The sequence below is a fragment of the Artibeus jamaicensis genome, unplaced genomic scaffold, assembly GCF_021234435.1.
Source record: "Artibeus jamaicensis isolate MK-2021 breed Jamaican fruit bat unplaced genomic scaffold, CSHL_Jam_final contig_2259, whole genome shotgun sequence".
NCBI lineage: Eukaryota > Metazoa > Chordata > Mammalia > Chiroptera > Phyllostomidae > Artibeus > Artibeus jamaicensis.
In genome coordinates, this window is record NW_026521468.1 from 1088203 (window position 1) to 1106267 (window position 18065).

The 18065-nt window shown below is 58.6% G+C and overlaps 1 protein-coding gene across 8 annotated transcripts in view; it reads right to left on the minus strand.

Annotated features, from left to right (window-relative positions):
- Positions 1 to 18065, minus strand: part of ZNF385C (zinc finger protein 385C) — a 51202-nt gene that overhangs the window by 20289 nt on the left and 12848 nt on the right. For 6 of the 8 annotated variants that reach the window (XM_037129679.2, XM_053660108.1, XM_053660118.1 and 3 more), the window contains exon 2: positions 7369 to 7620. In XM_037129679.2, the coding sequence (XP_036985574.2) occupies positions 7369 to 7618 (250 nt within the window). In that variant the 5' untranslated portion in view covers positions 7619 to 7620. Of the gene's footprint in view, positions 1 to 981; positions 1010 to 7368; positions 7621 to 14767; positions 14853 to 18065 lie in introns of those variants that run through there. The other 2 variants (XM_053660107.1, XM_053660121.1) reach the window with 2 other exon arrangements.

Sequence of the window (18065 nt, forward strand, 5' to 3'; positions counted from 1 at the left end):
CCCTCAGGCCACAGGGGCAGCGGGTGGGGTCTCCCTGCCCACCCAGGCATACACACACACCGCAAACAGAAGAGTTGCCGTTTCTACCACAGATAAAACAAAAACTCTGCAAAGAAAGTGGAAGTCCAGGAAGGAGAGAGAGCCCAAGGCAAGGAATGGGAGACTGAACCAAGACCTGCTGCTTGTCTACTCCCACCAAGTCCCAGGGGGGCGTCCCTCCCCACCCCCGCATCCTCCAGAGCCCCCCACCCACTTCTGGGCCAGCCAGCACACAGGAGGCAGTGATGTCCCAGACCAGTTCCTTCCCCGCTGGGGAAAGACACCCTGAGCCCAGTCTCAAGAGAGACCCTGCCCTAGCTCCACAGCCTCCAGCCCTTGTCCCCATGGAAGGGGTTCCCAACAGGGCCCCTCAGTAGGTCACGGCTGTCTCTCCCAAAGAGGAGCAGACAGCCCCAGTGTGGAGAGGTGAGCCGGCAGACCAGGGACGCGGCGGGGTATCAGCCTTGATTCCAGCGCAGCGGCTGGATCTCAGGTAGGGGCCCCTAGATGTGTGCCCGGCTCCCTCGGTTTGCTTCTCTCTCTTTCTCCACTGCAGTAACAGCCCCCTCCCCTACCGCTCCCTGGAGGCTCCAGGCTGCCCTCAGAGGCAGCTGGAGGTGAGATCTGATACAGGGAACTTTTGACTCAGGCTCCCGGACCTGTGACCGCCCCAGTGTGCGGCACACTTCATTCCTGCGGGGTGGTCCTTTAACTCCCCGACTCTTCTGCCACTCCCACCCCCAGCTTTGTCCCCAGCCAGGGTGGGGGCTCCCCTGCCTAGCCCTGGACCTAGGAAAAGGTACCGAGTCAACTGGATATGGGAATCTCTCAACAGACAACTTTTGGGGGCCAAGAACAGCAGGAGAAGGGTGGGGCTGGGGGAGGCCCTCTCTGGTCTCCGGGCCCCCTCTGCACCCCGGTTCCCGTGCCCTCAGTACTCACCCAAGAGCATTCTCTTCTTCGTAGGCACCGCTGAGCACAGAGTGAAGAGCAGATGAAACCCAGCCAGAGAGTGACAGAGGGGAGGGGGTGGGGGATGCGAGGGACAGGAGGGGAGGGAGCAGGGGAGGGGCTCCTGCTCGTGCCTGGAAAGCGGTGGTTACCAGGCTCTCTCTCCCTTCGCCAGGAGTGAGCTGCCCTGTCCCTGGTTCCTTTCATCCCTACCAGGGGGAGAAAGAACCAGGTACTTCCTTCCCTGGGGGTAGAGCAGAGGGCAAATACGGAGACTAGGGATGGGGACAGTGTCAGGGAGCGTCCCCGCCTAGTGCCTCTTACAGCGAAGCAAATAATTGACCCTGCCCGGACCCCTCAGAGGAGGTGCTGCCAGCCCCTCTCTGCCGGCCAGCCAGTCCTTGCCACTAAACTCCGGAGCCCCGCCTCAGGGCCTATTGCCCCAGGAACCCGCTTCTCTGTCCAGCTTGACTAATCTGCCCACCATTCCCTTAAATTTACCCTCTTTGTGGAAGGGGAAACTGAGGCCCTGAGCAATGTCACCACACTGTCCCAATGTCTGCCCGATGTGGCAGTGGGGGAAGGGAGCCCAGGTGGCTTTCTCCTCTTAGTCTGGCCTGTTGGACTCGCTACCTGAGCAATGCCAGGGAAGGGTGACGGTGGTCATCTGAGCAGCTCGAGCTTCTGACACCTCTCCCCTGCCTCCACTCCTTCCTCTCCACCACCTACCCCCTGTCTTTTCTCCCCTCCATTTGCCCCTGGCTTGCCTCCTGTCCCTGAAAACAGGCTGTCTCTCTATTCACCTGAGCACCTGGTGGCTGGCGGGGAGGGGGGTGGACCGGGCAGAGACAGCCAACCCACAGCTGGATCCAGCCTCACATTCCAAGCCTGGGTCCCAGCGCGAGCCCCCACCCCCTCAGCATCCTGTCTCCACCAGACAATAACCTGTAATCTCTGGAGCAGCCAGTACCTGAGCTGCAAAGGAGGTCTGGGGAGGGGTTGGCAGCGGCAGCTCCTGAAAACAGGTTTGTTAGGAAGAGGCTCTGGGGGACTTGCTGGTGTGGGGAGAAAAGGAAACTCAAGCCCAGAGCTAATTAACCCACCGAGAGACACAGACGGAACCTTTGTCTTCCGCCGGGGCAGGGATCTGAGCTAAGCCCCCTAATTCTCCACCCAGATGGCCTGGCCTTGCCTGGTGGTCCCTGGGGGAGGTGCTGATGGTCAGGTTCACACGTGGCAGAGGGGGTGTGCTGGCCGTCCAGGAGAGTGAGACATGCTTCTGTCACCTGCCACTTAAGGAGAACCAGAGGAGGCAACGGCGAGACTGCAAGGACTTCTCAGAGGCCGTGGGGGCGCACGGGTTCTCTGCAATCTGCACCCAAAGGCCTCAGGATGGGTTGGGGGAGGGACTGAGGAGGAACCAGCAACCCAGGGAGATGCTGAAGAGGTGGGGGACAGGCTGGAGGGCTTCCGGGGCCTCCTGATGGGACTGAAATTAATCTATCTGCAGGGAGGAGGGGTGAGGAGCTCATCAAGCCAGTGACTCAGGCATGACCCAGCTCAAGGTCTTTGATCTCTGGGGCTCAGAATGCAACCAGAGGTTTCTGCAGTCTACGACTTGGAGAGGAGATGGAGGAACTGATCAGAAGAACGGAGCTAGGGGAGCTCTGAGGGTGCAGGGCAAAGGGCGCCCTCCACTTGCAGCCCGGATCCCTTCCCGCCCCCAAATGCACAGCGGTGTCTGGTGCAGCCGTCTTTGCCCTGATATCCATAGTCTGACTCCATCTCTGTTTTCCTGTCCCCCTTAGTGTCTACCCTGCACTCGCACCCAAGGCTCACCTGGCCATTTCAGTAAGTCATTTCTGAAAGCCCCTTCTCTCCCCTCAGGTGCTATGTTGCCATGGATAACGCGGGGGGGGCGGGAGTAGGCCCTGGATTGGGTGGCTGGGTCAGTCTGTCCAAGAGATGAGGGGAGGGACCAACTGGCTTTGGGAGGATCCCCTCTCTTTCAGCAGAGTGGGAGATGGCTGGCATTGCCCCATTTCTCAGATGCGGACACCAAGGCACACAGCAAGAGCAGAGACCAGGGGGCCTGAGCACCTGAGGAACCATCTCCTGGGAGCGGGGCTGCCTTCTCTGGGCCTTCCCTCCTGCTCTAGCCTGAAACATCCAGGCTCCGCCTCTGCAGCAGGGGCAGAGGGCACGTGAGACCAGATTTAGAGTCAGAAAACCCCGGGATCGGAACCCAGCTGTGTGACACTGGGTATGTTGCTTAAGCTCTCTGAGCTCCAGTATCCCGGGGTCTAACATGAGGACTGACTGTCACCATCTAAGCGAGGGATGGCTGGGTGAGGGGGGGCAGGCTGTGCTGCACGTGGAAGTGCCCAGCTTGGCACAGGAGGTAGGTCACAGCTGCTCGTCCAGGTGTCCCCTGTGCCCTGTGCTGGCCCAACGACCACACTAGGGGTTAGATTTAGGAGGGCTGAGCCAGCACACCTCTTCCCTGCAGATGTTCGTGAACCCCTAAATTGTTTAGGGGTGTGTGTGTGTGATGGTCGTTGGGGTCCCTGCGTGCAGCCGTATTGGGGCGGGGCTTTCCGGTGCCCACAGCCGCTGTGGTGCAAGATGGCTAAAGACACAGTCCCAGAGAATGAAAGGGTCTGCCGTGTGGGAGACAGGCAGGGTGCGGGGCGGGCTGGCGCAGCTGGGGGAGTCCCTGGAAGAGGGGAGCTGCCTGCGGGGGGCCTGCTGTTTCCCCATCCTGGGCCCTCTCCCACCTCTTTCAGGCTCACTCTGAGCAGGGAGCTGGGTGTGGCGGAGTAGGAGGCCTCTGACCCAGGCCTTGGTGAGGAAGCCCAGAGAAGGAAGAGCCCCCCCAAGCCCCAATCTCTCCCTCCCACAGACAGCCTCAGGGGCACGGGCAGGAGAGGGGCCCCCCTCCACAGCCTGTGACGGCCTGGCCTGACTCCGTGCAAGCCGCCAGCCCCACAGAGCAGTAATCAAAGTGACAGCTCCAGGGGCTTCCCAGGGAGGGAGCCCCCCGGCCTGACTGGGACATCCCACCGCTACACCTCCCTCACGGACCCAGGGACAAAGCAGTGTGGTAAGGGCCCCTCCAGCCTCCCTGAAGGCAGGCGTGGCTCCCTCCCAGTACTCAGCCACACCCTCTGGGCTCTCAGCTGAGGCCCAGTCTTCAGGCTCCACACACTTCCCCGCATCCGCGACCTCAGGACAGCTGCCAACATCCGCTTGCTGAGGTCTGCCTCTCCCACCCCCAGCTCTCAGAGAGTTGAGGATACAGGAGAAATTCGTGGGAGGGGAGTGGACGTTGGGGGACCACGGCCCAGAGTAGGCGCAGGGGTAACCAGGCCAATGGAGAACAGCTTCTCCGACTGGCGCCCCAGAATTCCAGGGTTCCCAGAAATCTGAGGACCCTTTACCCCGGCCCTACGCACAGCTGTCACACCCCCGGGCTCCCACAGGGCCACTCACTCCTCTGAGCCTGGCAGTTGGGAGGTCTGGCCCCGTGGCTGGCTCCCCTCCAGAGGGTGAGGGCCCCACCGGCAGGCGCCGAGCCCTGCTCAGGGCAGAGTGCCGGCACCATGCCTATGCTGGCACCCGGCCGGCACAGGACCGCACGGGGCTGCAGGCCTAGGCCATGGCGGCAGGGACAGGGACTCACCAGGTCCCATTTAACAATCCGGAGAAGAATACCGGGCATCGGGTCTCCTGGTGTCCTCACACCTACCCAGTGCTCAGGCGACAAGGACTGTGTGAAGAGGGAAACCAGGTGAAGGGGGTCCCCACACCCATCCCTCCGAGCAGCCTGATTCTGGCCACGGGTATCCGACGCTGTGATATGTCTTCTCACACCCCTCCTGCTGTCCCCACACTGGCATGGTGGGCAGGGAAGGGGAAAGGGGCAGGGGCCGCCGCCTAGAAGCAGGACCTGAAGAGGCCTTTTGAAAAGGGGGGTTGGGGCAGGACAGTGTCCTGAGCCACAGGACTGGCCGCCCCCATCCAACCCTGTCCTCCAGACCTGCGTCCCCCCTGGTGGCCCCCCTGAGAACGGAGCTGTCCATCACAACATCACCTAAGCTGGAGTCATCCTTGGCTCCTCCCTCCTCTCTGAGGTCCCACAGTCCACCAGCCATCAAGTCCTAACGGTTCTGCTACAGAAAAGGCTCCAGAATCTGTTTCCTCCATCTTGCCCCCTTTTTCCTTATGCACCCCCAAGTCTTACCCTTCCCCCTTGCCAGAGACCTCTAAAAACACTAATCACTTCTGCTCACAACCCTTCAGGGACACCCACTACCTTCAGTTCCAAGGCCAAATGCCCCGCCCTCCTGGGAGGCCCTCGCAGGCAGCTCCTCCTCTCCTGCTACACGCCCAGCACCCTGCTCTCAGAAGGCCAAGGGCTCAGGCCCCAGGGCATTTGCTCTGTCCCCCTGCCTGGGGTCCCTTTTCAGTCCCCAGGATCCAGCCTCTGAGTCACTCCTCTGAACTTGACGCCAGTCAAGTCACCTCTCCCTTTGACTTCTCAAAGCCCCGGTGTGAGCCCTAGGAAGCCTGAGGCCACCTTGGACGAACACTTCTGCAGGTGGGGTTGTTTAGACAGCGCTCTCCTAATGGGTGGGTATGCGGATTCCCAGACAAACCCTGTAGGAAGTGTTTAAGAAGAATAAAGAATCTTCAAAAGCTGAACTCATCGAAGTGAAGTAGAAAGGTGGTTGCTAGGGGCTGGAGGTCTGGGGACATGGGGGGGACACTGGTCAGAGGATAGAAACATCCAGGTCTGAGATGAATACGTCTGTGATGTACTGCCCAGCAGGGCGACTATATCAATGATACTGTATTGTATAATTGAAAGGCACTAAGAGGGTAGATCTCAACTGTTATCGCCACCCCCGTGCAAAAGCGTAAATACCTGAGGGCACCGGGTTGCTAACTAGCTTGTATTGTGGTGATTAGTTCATAATACACAGGTGCATCTAATCGTCATACCGTACATCCTAAACTTACATATGTTGTATGTCAATAATATTGCAATAAAGCTGGGGAAAAAGCCAAATCCTCCAAACAGTGGCTTGGATACAGAAGGCTGTGGGTATTTCAGGAATTAACGCATGTCTCCTGAGCTCACGCACGCACTCCAGAAGCATCCATACGCTCAGATACCCTCGTACTTACACTCGCACCCCTGGTGTCCCCAAGTGCTCAGGTAGCAGAGCAGGTACCAGCTGTCAGAGTGTTCCCTGCTTTGCTTACGCGGTGACCTCTTCCCATAGCGTCCCTTCTTCCATTATCCCGGTTCCTAAGCTCAGTATGTCCCATCCCCTTCGGGAGGCCTTTCCTGTTGTCCTCAGGTGTACTTGACTTTCTCCCTTGTGTCCCCGGGGATATGTCCCATGAAGTGTCCACAACACTCATCTTTTTTGTGTGTGTGTGTCGGTCTCAGCCCAAAAGACGGATTCCGTTTTGGCCCGGGAGTCTGGGAGGGGGGTTTGAAGAGAGAGACTGGAACTTATTTGCCTCTGGGCCTCATGCAGTTGGTACAGAGAACACAGTGGGTGCCCAGATATTCACCGAAAGAACAGGCAGCCCTGTTCAGAGTTCAGAGTGGAGCCCTCCGGCAAAGCTACCCAACCGGGGCTGCAAGACAGGTTTCCAGCAGCTGTCTCCAAGAACCAGGCCCTTCCCAGCTCCCCTACACTGGGCCTGGTTCTGAACTTGTTTCCCCCGCCAGCCGGCAGCCCGCTTCTCCTTATTTTCCCCACGGCCCCTGTGCGCCTGTCAGGTGGAATCACCCTCACAAATGCATTCACCCATTTCCCCCAGAAATCTGCCTCGCAGCCGGCTGCCCCTTGGTGCTTGAAGCCAAACCTCAGCAAAGTCACCCCAGCTAGGGAGAAGCAGAAATCCTGGCCAGGAGTACAGTGGCCGAAGGAAGAGGGGCTTCCCTAGTCCACCCCCCCACACACACACACACTGCAATGTCGCGCATGGGCTAGACTGGCCTGCGGACACCACAGCAGGAGCCAGGGATGCCCTGCAGGTGAGGCCCTTGTCTGAGAGACCCTCCCTGCCTGGGTGCTCCAGACTGGGGTCCTGATCCCGCGAGACTCCACAAGGTTATCCCCCAGACCCAGAACACCCTCAAGAGGAAGCCTCAGACCCAAAGACCCTCAGATCTGAGAAATCCGCAAGAGAGTTGTCCAGATGCAAAACAAAATTTGCCAGCATCTGGGAGATGTCAGACCCTAAAATTCACCGAGGGCGCTCCAGACACAAAGACCCCACAGAGAGAAGCCACAGATCCAGAGCCCCTCGGAGGGGCCCAGAGCCCAGTCTGTGACTACAGGGACCCTCCGCACTGACCTGGCCCTGCGGGGGCCTTTCCCAGGCTGAGCTGCCGCAGCCGCCTCTGGTGGGCCCGCCCCTCACAGTGCACCTGGGCCTGGGCTGCCGAGTTCAGCTGGATGTTGCAGACGTCACACAGCGTGTACGATGGCCGCTTTCTCTCACGCTTGGGCTTAGGTGGCTCTGGGGGCGGAGGAGGGCACTCAGCAGCTCCGGGTATGGGGGGCTCCTTCTCAGCGGGAGGAGATGGGCTCAGTGGCCGCTTCATACCTGAGCAGATGGAGAGGGAGACAAATAAACGAAGGCTGAGTGGTGTGACTACATAGAAGGAGCAAGACGGGTTCAAGATCTAGACCTGCCTGGTGTGGCTCAGTGGCTTGAGCACCAGCCTGTGAACCGAAGGGTCACCAGTTCAATTCCCAGTCCAGGGCACATGTCTGGGCTGCGGGCCAAGTCCCCAGTAGAGGGGCGCATGAGAGGCAACCACACATTGATGTTTCTCTCCCTGTCTTTCTCCCTCCCTTCCCTTCCATCTAAAATCTTAAAAAGAAAAAAAAAAAAAAAGACCCAGAGATGCCTGGGCCTTTTATCCCAGCCAAGAGTCCCCAGGTTTTGGAGACCCCCAACCTGAGGACAGCGAAGGGAGCACCATGGGGTCTGGGGTCTGTTTTGAACACAGCAGTTTGCATGAAGAGGCAGGAGTATCTGGAGGAGTGTCAGAAATGTCTGCACGCAGGGCGGCCGCCCCCTGGGGACGTGGCGGCTCTTGGAGAGCAGGTGGGCGTTCAGGGACAGGCAGCGGTGAGGTTGCTGGAGGTGGCTTTGGGAAGCCAGAGCCGTGTTCTCAGCCCTGTGGCAGGCGCTGACAATCCTGTGACAGACAGGCATGTGGCGCTTGCTGGAGATGCAGCAGCCACTGGCCAGGGTGATGAATGCAGAAACCCAACCTCCCTGCGTCCAGGGCCCAGCCAGCTGACAGTCACAAATGGTGGCCGTGTGTGAAGCCATCCCCACCCTTTCCCCGTGTGGCTCCAGATGCGCCCCGCTGTCTTGGCTGCCCGGCCTGTGGCAACAGTTGGTATTTTTAGTGGAGACCTGGGCCCTACAGCCATGGTCTGCTGAATTCAGACAGATGGACACACACACACACACACGCACACACCCTAGCTCCCACAGAGCCCACACATCACCCCTCCAGGCCCCTCATCTTCCATGGCCTTTCCTTCCTGACTCACTTCTCGGAAATGTTCCCTCCTGACTCCCCTGCCTGTAGTGGGCTTTATTCTCAGGGAGCTCAGTGACCTCTCTTGGACTGAACAGTGCCAATTTTCATTACTAATTCTTTTCCGAATCTGTGTGTGTTCTTCCTGCCTCTGCATTACACTGGGGACGTCCCAAGGGCAGGGCCTGTGGGCCCCTCACCAGGACAGAATTCCTGAGGGCAGGGACTGTGTGTCTTTCTTGGACGGGGGCGGGGGTCCCCAAGGCTAGGGCCTCAGTGAGGTGTGACTGAGCTTCTCTCTCTTATGGGCTGAAGAGCATCCACCAAAAACTCCTATGTTGGAGTCCTAAACTCCCAGCACCTCAGAATGTGGTTGTGTTTAGAGAGGGGGTCTTTAAAGAGGTAATAAGATAAGGTCATTAGGATGGGTCCTAATTCAGTAATGACAGGTGACCTCATAAGGGGAGGAGATTAGACACAGGCAGCTGCAGACGGGAGAGCACGTGAAGACACAGGGAGGAGGCCTCAGGGGAAACCAACCCTGCCCACACCTGGATCAGGCTTCCAGCCTCCAGGATTGTGAGAAAATACATCTCTGGTGTTTAAGCTGCTCAGGCTGTGGTACTTTATTATGCGGCCCAAGCAAACTAATACATCCCCCTAAAGAGCATTTTCCTTTCCCTAAGTTCATTTTGCAAATTGGACCAAGAGAAGTGAAGTGGGGACCTAATATTCTCATAAGGCCACACATCCAATGGTGGAGCCCACATCTGAACACCGAAAATTAAATTCTCGAGTCCAGGAGCCCCAGGGCCTGCCCCCCACCTCAGAAAGCTGCTTATCATTTTCGCGGGCAGGGCTCCCACAGAGCAGATCTGTCACCCCACGTGGGGGGACCGCGTGTGAATGGGAGAGGCACAGCCACTAAGAGTACGAGCTCTGTATTGACTCACACCCGGGTTCAAGTCTCACGCGGCTACTGACCGGCTGTGTGACCTCAGCCTTGGTCCCCTCGTCTGTGTATAAAATGGGGGTGATGACTAACAGGTCCTAAGTCACAAGCACAGGATTAGATGAGCTGATCTATATAAAACACTTCTCAGCGTCCTGGAAAAGTCAGCCATTACTAATTCGCAGTGCGGCTGGTTTTGCAGCTTGTTGACAGAGTCACCTCGATCTGTCACCTCGAGTGTCTGCCTTGGCATATGAGGGTCCCTGTGAACGTCTCTGTTACCCCATCGTTCACTGAGGTGAATCCGTGTTGCTCAGTCTGTGCGCATGTCACAGAGTAGTTCTGTCACAATGTGGGAGTCGCTGTGCCCAGATCACGGAATGAGACTGTCCCTGAACATGTAAGACTCGCCATGTGCCCTCCCAAATTTGTACGTTGAAATCCCAAACCCCGGCACTCAAGAATATGAAACACAAACTTGTTTGGAAATAGAGCCGTGGCAGACATTGTTATTCATTAAGTTAGGATGAGGCCATACTGGGGCAGGGTGGCCCCCTAATCCAATAGGACAGGACCAGTGTTCTTATAAGGGGGGAAATTTGGGCACCGTCATTCACACGGGGAGGATGTCATGTGACGGTGAGAGCAGAGACCGCGGTGATGCCTCTCCAGGCCAAGGGAGGCCAAGGGTTTCCAGCAAACCACCAGAAACTAGGGGAGAGGCATGGCATACACCTCGCCACCCTCGGAAGGAACTAACTAACCCAGATGACACCTTGATCTTGGACTTCCAGCCTCCAGAACTATGAGACAACGAATTCTGTTGTTTAGACCACCTGGTCTGTAGTACCTTGTTACAACAGCCCTCGGTGACAAACCCACCTGCGCCTGACTCTTCTGTGGTCAGAGGTCATTTGAGGGCCTCCCTTCACTCTGCAGGGTGATGTGGCTGGGATGCAGTGCCAGAGGAAGCCTCCAGGTGGCGCAGCGAGCACCCAGAGGGAAGATGGGAGGTGGAACTCGGTACCCCTCCTCCAGGCAGGCAGGACCCCACTCCTACACACTCCTGGGGCAACTAGGCTGCCCCTCTGAGACATGCCAAGCTCCTGGGCAACATGCCTGGAATCCGCGACACAGCTTTGCCACACTGGAAAGTCACTTCCATCACTTTATGAGAACTACCCCTCCGAGGCTGCACTGAGTCCCCGCCAACACGCGGCACCCTCGCACCTCTGATGGGCGTCATCCCAGCTATTCTCCTGCCTTTCACAAGTCTCCTCCTGTTCTCCCAGCAGGAAGAGAGTACCAGGTGCAAGTGCTGGAGGGGCGTCCAACTGGCCAGGGGTAAGAAGTGTTCCTGGCCGTGACAAGGGAGCTGCCTGGCCCCTCCAGAAAGGGGATGGGGGTGGGGTTTGAAATATCAGTGCAACTTAGGACGGGCATGCCGAGGACATGGCCCAAGCGAGCAGACAAGTATCTGCCATGGGGCCGATTAAACCTCCATGATATACAGCCTCTGGGCTCACAGGGCCCTCCTGGATTCCGGGGATAACTGTGTCCCCCACAGCCAGGCTGCTGGGCCTGCCCCAACCTGCCCTGCGTGCCTCAGCCTTCCCAGCTGTCCCCTGAGGAGTTACACCACTCAGGCTAAGCTAGGGCTCCCACCCGGATTTGGAGGGGTGGGCAGTTTTTAGGGCACACAAACATCCATCCAGCACTCCCTGCGCTGGCCCCTATTCAGAGCCAGCATGACTCACCCCAGCCCGGCCTGCGCTTGGACGGCACCTGGTCAACATGCTCTCTTTAACAGAAGAGGGAATCGGTCCCGGAGCAGGAGCGTGGACTCTTCAAAGTGCTTGGAAAGACAGTGCAAGATCTTCTTCTACAAACTCCCCTGCCTCCCTCTCTACTGCCCAGCTGCCAGGCCACCGTTCTTTAGAACGACAACCACTTTACTGAGAGCTTACTGTGAGCCAGGAGCTTCACGCACAGGATCTCTCCTAAACTTCACGGCAACGCCATGAGGTGGGCACTATTATTAACCTATTACCCCACGTCACAGATTAGGGAGCAGGCTCCGACAGGGTCAGGGCCAGACCTGCTCCTGCACTTGTCTGGCTCCAGAGCCCAAGTCCTTAATTCCTGCCCAGTCCCACTTCGCCCTAAAGCCCATCAAGCCCTGATTGGAACTGCTGGGTGGGGAGGGGTTACTGAGTCCGAGTGGGGCTGCTGGGGGGGCCTGGGGACGCCCAGACCTTGTCAGGCTGGGGTGCCAGGCAGGGAGGTGCCACACCCTGGTCAGGATGAGTCAGGGCCAGAGCCAGAGAGGCTGAGAGGACAGGATGTGAGGGAAGGGGGAGAACTGAACGGAACATGAGAGAAGACCGGGTGAAAGCAGAGAAAAAGAGCATGCGTGTGTCTGGGTGCCTATCTGTGATTCACACAGGGGTGGGGGGTAAACCTGTGTTCTGCCCCCTTCCCTGGGGGCTGGACTGGGGAGGGAGCCTCCCACTTGGAGGCTGGCTCGCACCAGAGCTGGAGAGCTGATGGAGGCCAGGCTTGCTGCCTGCCTGCCCGCCTGCCCATCCACAGGGAGCCACAGGCACTAGGGGATGGAGGGAGCACCCAGGCGGAGCCGGGGGGCCCCCTCCCCTCCACTTCTTGCTGAGTGACAATGGACCTCAGGGCTGCGTTTCAGGGAGGCGGGATTCTCTGTCTGCCCACTCGAAGAGGGTTGGCTAGAGAGACCTTTGGAGGCCACCAAATGTGGAACCAGAGTTGATTCAGCTGCAGCCTGGGCCACTGGGTCCTCAACAAAGAGCTGCTTTTGCCGAAGGGTTAACTGGAGAGGAAGGTTCTCGGCCTGTCCCCAGCCTTTGGCCAGGCACGAAGGGCTCCCTCACCAAACCTTTAATGAACCCAATTACATTCTGGTATTTTCCCCCACATCTGCCAACTTTCACCCTCCCGCTTCCTCCAGCCAGGTCCCAGGACCTGCCTTTGAGAAGGGAGCCTGGCGGTTGGATCAGCCTTGGGCCAGTCCCTGCCCCCCTGGGCTTTGGTTTGCGTCTTTAAAGAGAGGGGGATGGGCAGAGCTAATCTCTTAGGTCCTTTGCGGGCGGCGTGGCAGCACAGAACAGCTGCCTCTAAGGAGGTAGGCGGGGGCAGGAGGGGTGCTGATGGGGTGGACATGGAGGAAGAACTGCCCAGTAGTGAGTGCCTGCTGCCTCCTGGGCACTGTAGGAACATCGCCTCTGTTCACCCTCGTAACTATCCTCTGAGGCTTTACTAACGAGGAATCTGCGGCTCAGAGTTGAAAAGGGAGGCAGGTGAGTAGGGCCAGTTCCTCCCCATCCTATGATCAGGGCAGGGGGTGCAGACACTGGTGGCCCCCATCCCAGTCACTCACAGGTCATGAGCAGGAGTGTGGCATCTCCCGTCCCCACGGACCCAGCCGCAGAGAGAAGTGTCTGGAAGAAGAGAGGCCTTGTCTGTTCTTGTCCTAGTCAAGGAGGAGCCCTCCTGGGTCGGGCTGCTGCCTCAGTGTCCCTTAGGGGTTACCACGGAGCACTTTGGTCTCTGTTCCCTCTCCGAGGACTGACACCTTCCTAGGGTGAGGAAAGGGGAACGCCCACTTTAGTGTGGTCACCACAGACTGGCACCACCTCAGCCATTCTGTGAGCCCAGCTCACTGGGCCCACCTAGAGCCACACCCAAAACTCCCCAGAAGAGGCAGAGTCCCACCTAGAGGGTAGGATGGCTTGAGTGGGGCCAGCCGTGCCTGCCCGTGGCCCACACATCCCTGCTTTGCTGGGGGGGGGGGTGCTAGGGGCTGCACTGATGGCTGGTCCAGCTGTCAGGGGCCAGGTGTGTGTGTGGGCACTCTGCTGGGCAAACCAAGGCAGCCATGGCTGTCTCTCCATCCAAGGTGGTGACAGAGGAAGCCTGTCGCCTTTCCCTTGGACTTCTGGGTGCTGGGGATTTCAGGAGTGAGCTGGCTAAGAGGTGCTGAAAGTCAACACTCCGGCTCCAAGGAAGGGAGAGAGGGAGGGCATGGGAGGTGAAGGAGAATAATGGTCCAGGGATGAAGTCACTGTCCCCTACCATTTCCCCTCCCCCAGCCTGCCCTGTCCTTACCTTCTATTGGTTAGGGGTTCCAGAGGCCCTCCTGACACCCCCAAAGATAGGGGCTGGCTCTCCTGGGCAGGGAGACTCCCCCCAAGACCCTCAAGCCACACACACTCAGGAAGGAAGTCCTTCTTGCTCTCTAACTTGCATTTCTCCCTGCAGGGTCCATAGAGCTGCCTCTAAGGTGCTGGGTGTGGTGGGGGAGGGGCTGGGAAGGGCGTATTAGCCTCAGTGCCCCCTTTTCTAGCCCGTGGCTGCCGGGCAAGGCCTGGGAAACCCGACTTGTACAGGAGACGCCCCAGGCCCCTGGCTGCCTCCTGCGGTCAGCAGGGCCCAGGCTGCTGGCACAGCTCAGCCTGACCCACGGTCTGGCCCCCCAGGCCAGCTCCCCCAAACCCCACGCCCGGAGCACGGTGACTGCATCATCAGCAGGGTCACATCGGGCTTGGGGAATGAGTCCGGAAGCCAGGGGGAGGAGGGTTGGGAGGCCCCGAGAAGGTGTGAGAGCCGTGGGTAGGAGGCAGGGCAGGAGGGCCCGCGCTAGCCCATCGCTGACGAGGAGGCAGTCTGCGTGAAGGGGGAGGGGCGGGACACGGAGTCCTCCGACGGCTGTGATGGAGGAAGGTGGAGGAGCGCGAAAGTGCGCTCTCCGCACCCCCAAAGAGAGGATGGATATACCTTCCTTCCCTCAACCCTCCCGTTCAACTCTACCCCAGAAACTGATATGGGTGCATTGATTTGGGGGGTTCTCTACACTCCACAGAAAAACAAGGCATTGAGTGGAGCCCGACTCCAGAGATTGGTTCTCTCCTTAGGGTGGAGGTCTCACCCTCCTTGCCCCGAGGTCCCCAGCCTCCCTTCCCCTACCAGGAGCTGAAGTCCTTCTCACCATCGCCCTTATTGTCCCCCCTCTCAACCTCGGTTTCTCCTAAGCTGGGGTTCTTGTCTCCCACCTTCCTCCCCCCACCCCACCCCCGCACTCCAGGTGGGACAAGGTCCTCACCGACGCCCGCAGCTCCAGAGAGCCACCTACCCCCGCTCCCGGGGCACGGCCGGCCCGGCGGGCGCTCAGCCCCAGCGGCGTGCGGTCCGGGATGGGGGGCGGCGGCACGTACCTTAAGGGCGCTCTGGACCCGGGCAGGGCTGCATCTAGCCGCTCGCGTCCACCCAGGGCGATACGGAGGTGCGCGGCGGGCGAGTCCCGGGAGGGTGCGTCCCGGGCCGCTGCGTCCCTGAGCGGCCGCCGCGTCTCCCAAGCCCCCGCCCCTGGGCCGCCCAGGCGGAGCAGGTGCCAGGAGCTGCGCCGCCCCAAGCGGAGCCCGGGCAAACCGGGGAAGTGGGCCACTGAGGGGCTGCGCGCTGCCTGGAAAGGAGGTACACGGGGCTCTCCCGGAGAAGGGCTGGGCCCACTGGGGAGTTTGTCCCTTACAGCTGGCGCGGGCCAGGTCAGAGTGCCCTTCGGCTGTCCCAGGGGTCCCAGATTCAGGGAAGGCGACCCCAAAGTGGCTGTCTCCCACTGGCCACTCCTCCTGCCATCTCCCCGACCCCCTGCAAATTGCCCGTCTTGTGAGGGGAAACTCAGAGAGCGGGAGGAAGCAGACGTTCATGGAGCACCTACTGGGTGCCAGGAGGGATCGCACTCAATCCTCATAACTACTCCGCTGGGATTGGTTTGATCCCCATTTTACAGAGCAGGAAATGAAAGATCTGGGGACATTAAGTGACTGATTCAAGTCACACAGGAAATGAGCACCAAATGGGAGACTCCGGGCTGGTCCTAGGAAGCGTTTCTGGAGGTCAGGGGAGACGGCAAGAGGGGGCCTGCCAGAGAAACCTCACCCCGCCTGTGGCCCGGCTTCGTTCCGAGTCCTCCCAAGGAATCAGTGCGCGGTCCGGGGCACAGCGCAGGAACAAGGGCCAAGCAGGGGATGGTGGGGGGCAGGGGCTGGTGGCATCCCCTCCTAAGAGAGCTCTGCCATCTTTTCGTTTTGGGGAGGCTGTAATGGGAAGAAAGCAAGTCCCCAAGAAAGGGGACAGAAATGGCTCTTGTATGCCAAGAAGATGTATCAGCACGGCCCGCCCGCCTCATGCTCCAGCAGGCCTCGCGTGGACCACGCCTTCTGGGAAGGAGGCCCCGCCCCCACCTCTGCGGCCCCGCCCCCACCTCTGCGGCCCCGCCCCCACCTCTTCGGCCCCGCCTCCCAGCGCCCCTTTCTGGTCCTCACACCCAGCAGCTCACTCTGTCTTGAGGTCTCTGTCCCCGCTGTGTCTTCAACCTGGTGCCCCCACGACCTTCACTGGGCTGTTTCCTTGTTGCTCAGGCCTCAGCTCCAAAGTCGCCCCCCAGGCCTGGTGTCCCCAGCCCCCTATTCTTTGCCCCAGGCCCTGGTTAACTTCCCTTTGAGCAGGTCTCCTTCGGGAGGGTGGGCAGGGCCTTTATTTCCCGGGTACCCATAGCTCTAGCACAAAGCTGGGTGGGTACGTAAGAGATGCTGCTGGACAAATACTTGCTGAATGAATCCGTGAACTTGTTTCCACTCTAAACGTAAACCCACGCTACACTGTATACTACAAACAGGGGAGTTGTATGGTAGGTGACAAATCTTAATTAAGCAGTTATTAAAACAGATAATGACACGTCCAGGGTGAGGATGGCAGTCCTAGCACACCGCGTGCCACTTGCCATCCCGCAGCGCACCTGTCCTTGAACCTGACTCAGTCACATGCCCCCTCAGAATCCACAATCCTGTCTATCCACAGAAAACCGCAGCTGGAGACTTGGAAGGGGCTGTAGAGGTCATACTGTCCCTTTTGTGACTTGTCCCTCACAAGCTACCCTCTGGTCTCTGCTTCAACGTGTGAACGACAGGGAGGTCACGGCCGCCCTTGACAGCCCACTCCACTGTTGGATAGTTCTCAACGATAGAAACTTCATCGCTGTGGGGGGCGGGGGGGCCGAGAGCGGCTTTCCCATAATGCCATGCACTGGCTCTAGACCTGCCCCCTGGTCCTTGGGAACAAAGCACGCTCCGCTTTGCACAGCCAGCTAAAAACGCCTGTAGCTTCTTTCTCAGAGGTCTCCTCTCCCAGCTACAGAGACCCGTTCCCTCAGCTGCTCTTCCCCTTCCCCAGGAGGAAGCCCCTCCCGCGCGCTCCCAGGGAGCCTTGGATGGGTCCCTAACACTGCACTTAAGACAATATATTGAACTGTCTCTTCCCAGCCCCGCCCTGGGCACCCCACTGCACGAGTGGGTCAACTCTAGGCCTCTACTTGTTCCCTTCTGCCCAGGACCTTGCATGGTGACCAAGTGACCTGTATTAAGCAACTTAATGAAAATGTGTTGACTAAATGGTTTCTAGGTGTTTTATTATTCCAATCATATCTCTCAAAACTTGTTTAAGCTTTCAATGTCCTCCTTAGAACAGAAAAAGGGAAAGACTCCCCTCCGTCCCTCCTCAACACTCCCCTGTTAATGCCGCCCGTGCCTTAGCTTTTCCCACCACCGAGTCAGCTCTGCGTGGAGCTGGGGGTCCACCACACCCCCAGCACTATTCTCACGTAATATGCTGACGAGTTCATCGTCCCCATCAAGCTGCCAACAGAGTGACAGATTGACTGATTGATTTCTTCCAATAGAGCGATTTCTTGAACTCTGAGCACCAGGCCTTAGGGCCAGGCTTGCTGGCTGTCCGGCCCGCCCAGCCCGTCAGAATCACTCAGCGGGACCACAGGTGCCAGCTTGTGCCTCGCAGAGACACTCTCCTGCACCCAGCCCCACACAGACAAAGCCCTGCCCTTAGTTGTGGGGCCATTCCAGGCTCTCCCCATACTTTCTTGATCCCTTTTATCCTCCTAATAGCCCTGAAAAGCCATGTTCCTCTCCTCACTTGGAAGATAAGGAAAGGGAGGCTCAGAGAGGTCATCTTACTTGCCCAAGGACACACAGCCAGAAAGGGGTGGAGGCAAGTCCTGTTTGGTTGACTCCAAACTCTAGTCTCTCTTTCTTCTACATCATAGTGGCTCTAAAGGCCTTATTCCAACGTGCCCTTAAGCCCTGTGATTTTTTTTTTTTTTGGTATAAAGGTGAGATAAGGAGGAAGAAAACAACAACAAAAAAAACCTCTTCTTAGTAACGAGAGCTGGAGGTGCTAGGTAGTGCTGGCGCCCCCTTGTTCAAGGAGGGGCTCAGGCCCCTGGTTATTGCCTTCCCCAGGCCAGAAAATGATCCTGAGTCTAAATAAAGCCACTGAGTCTCTAGTTGGACCACTCAGTTCTCACTGCTGCCGAGTCTCATCCCGTTATCACCTCTTCCCCCACTTTGTCTGCAGTGAATCTCCAGCCTGGCACACTGAAAATGAATGATACATCCTGCTGGGTTTGAGGAGTGGGGTGTGGGCGTGAGCAATGGAATG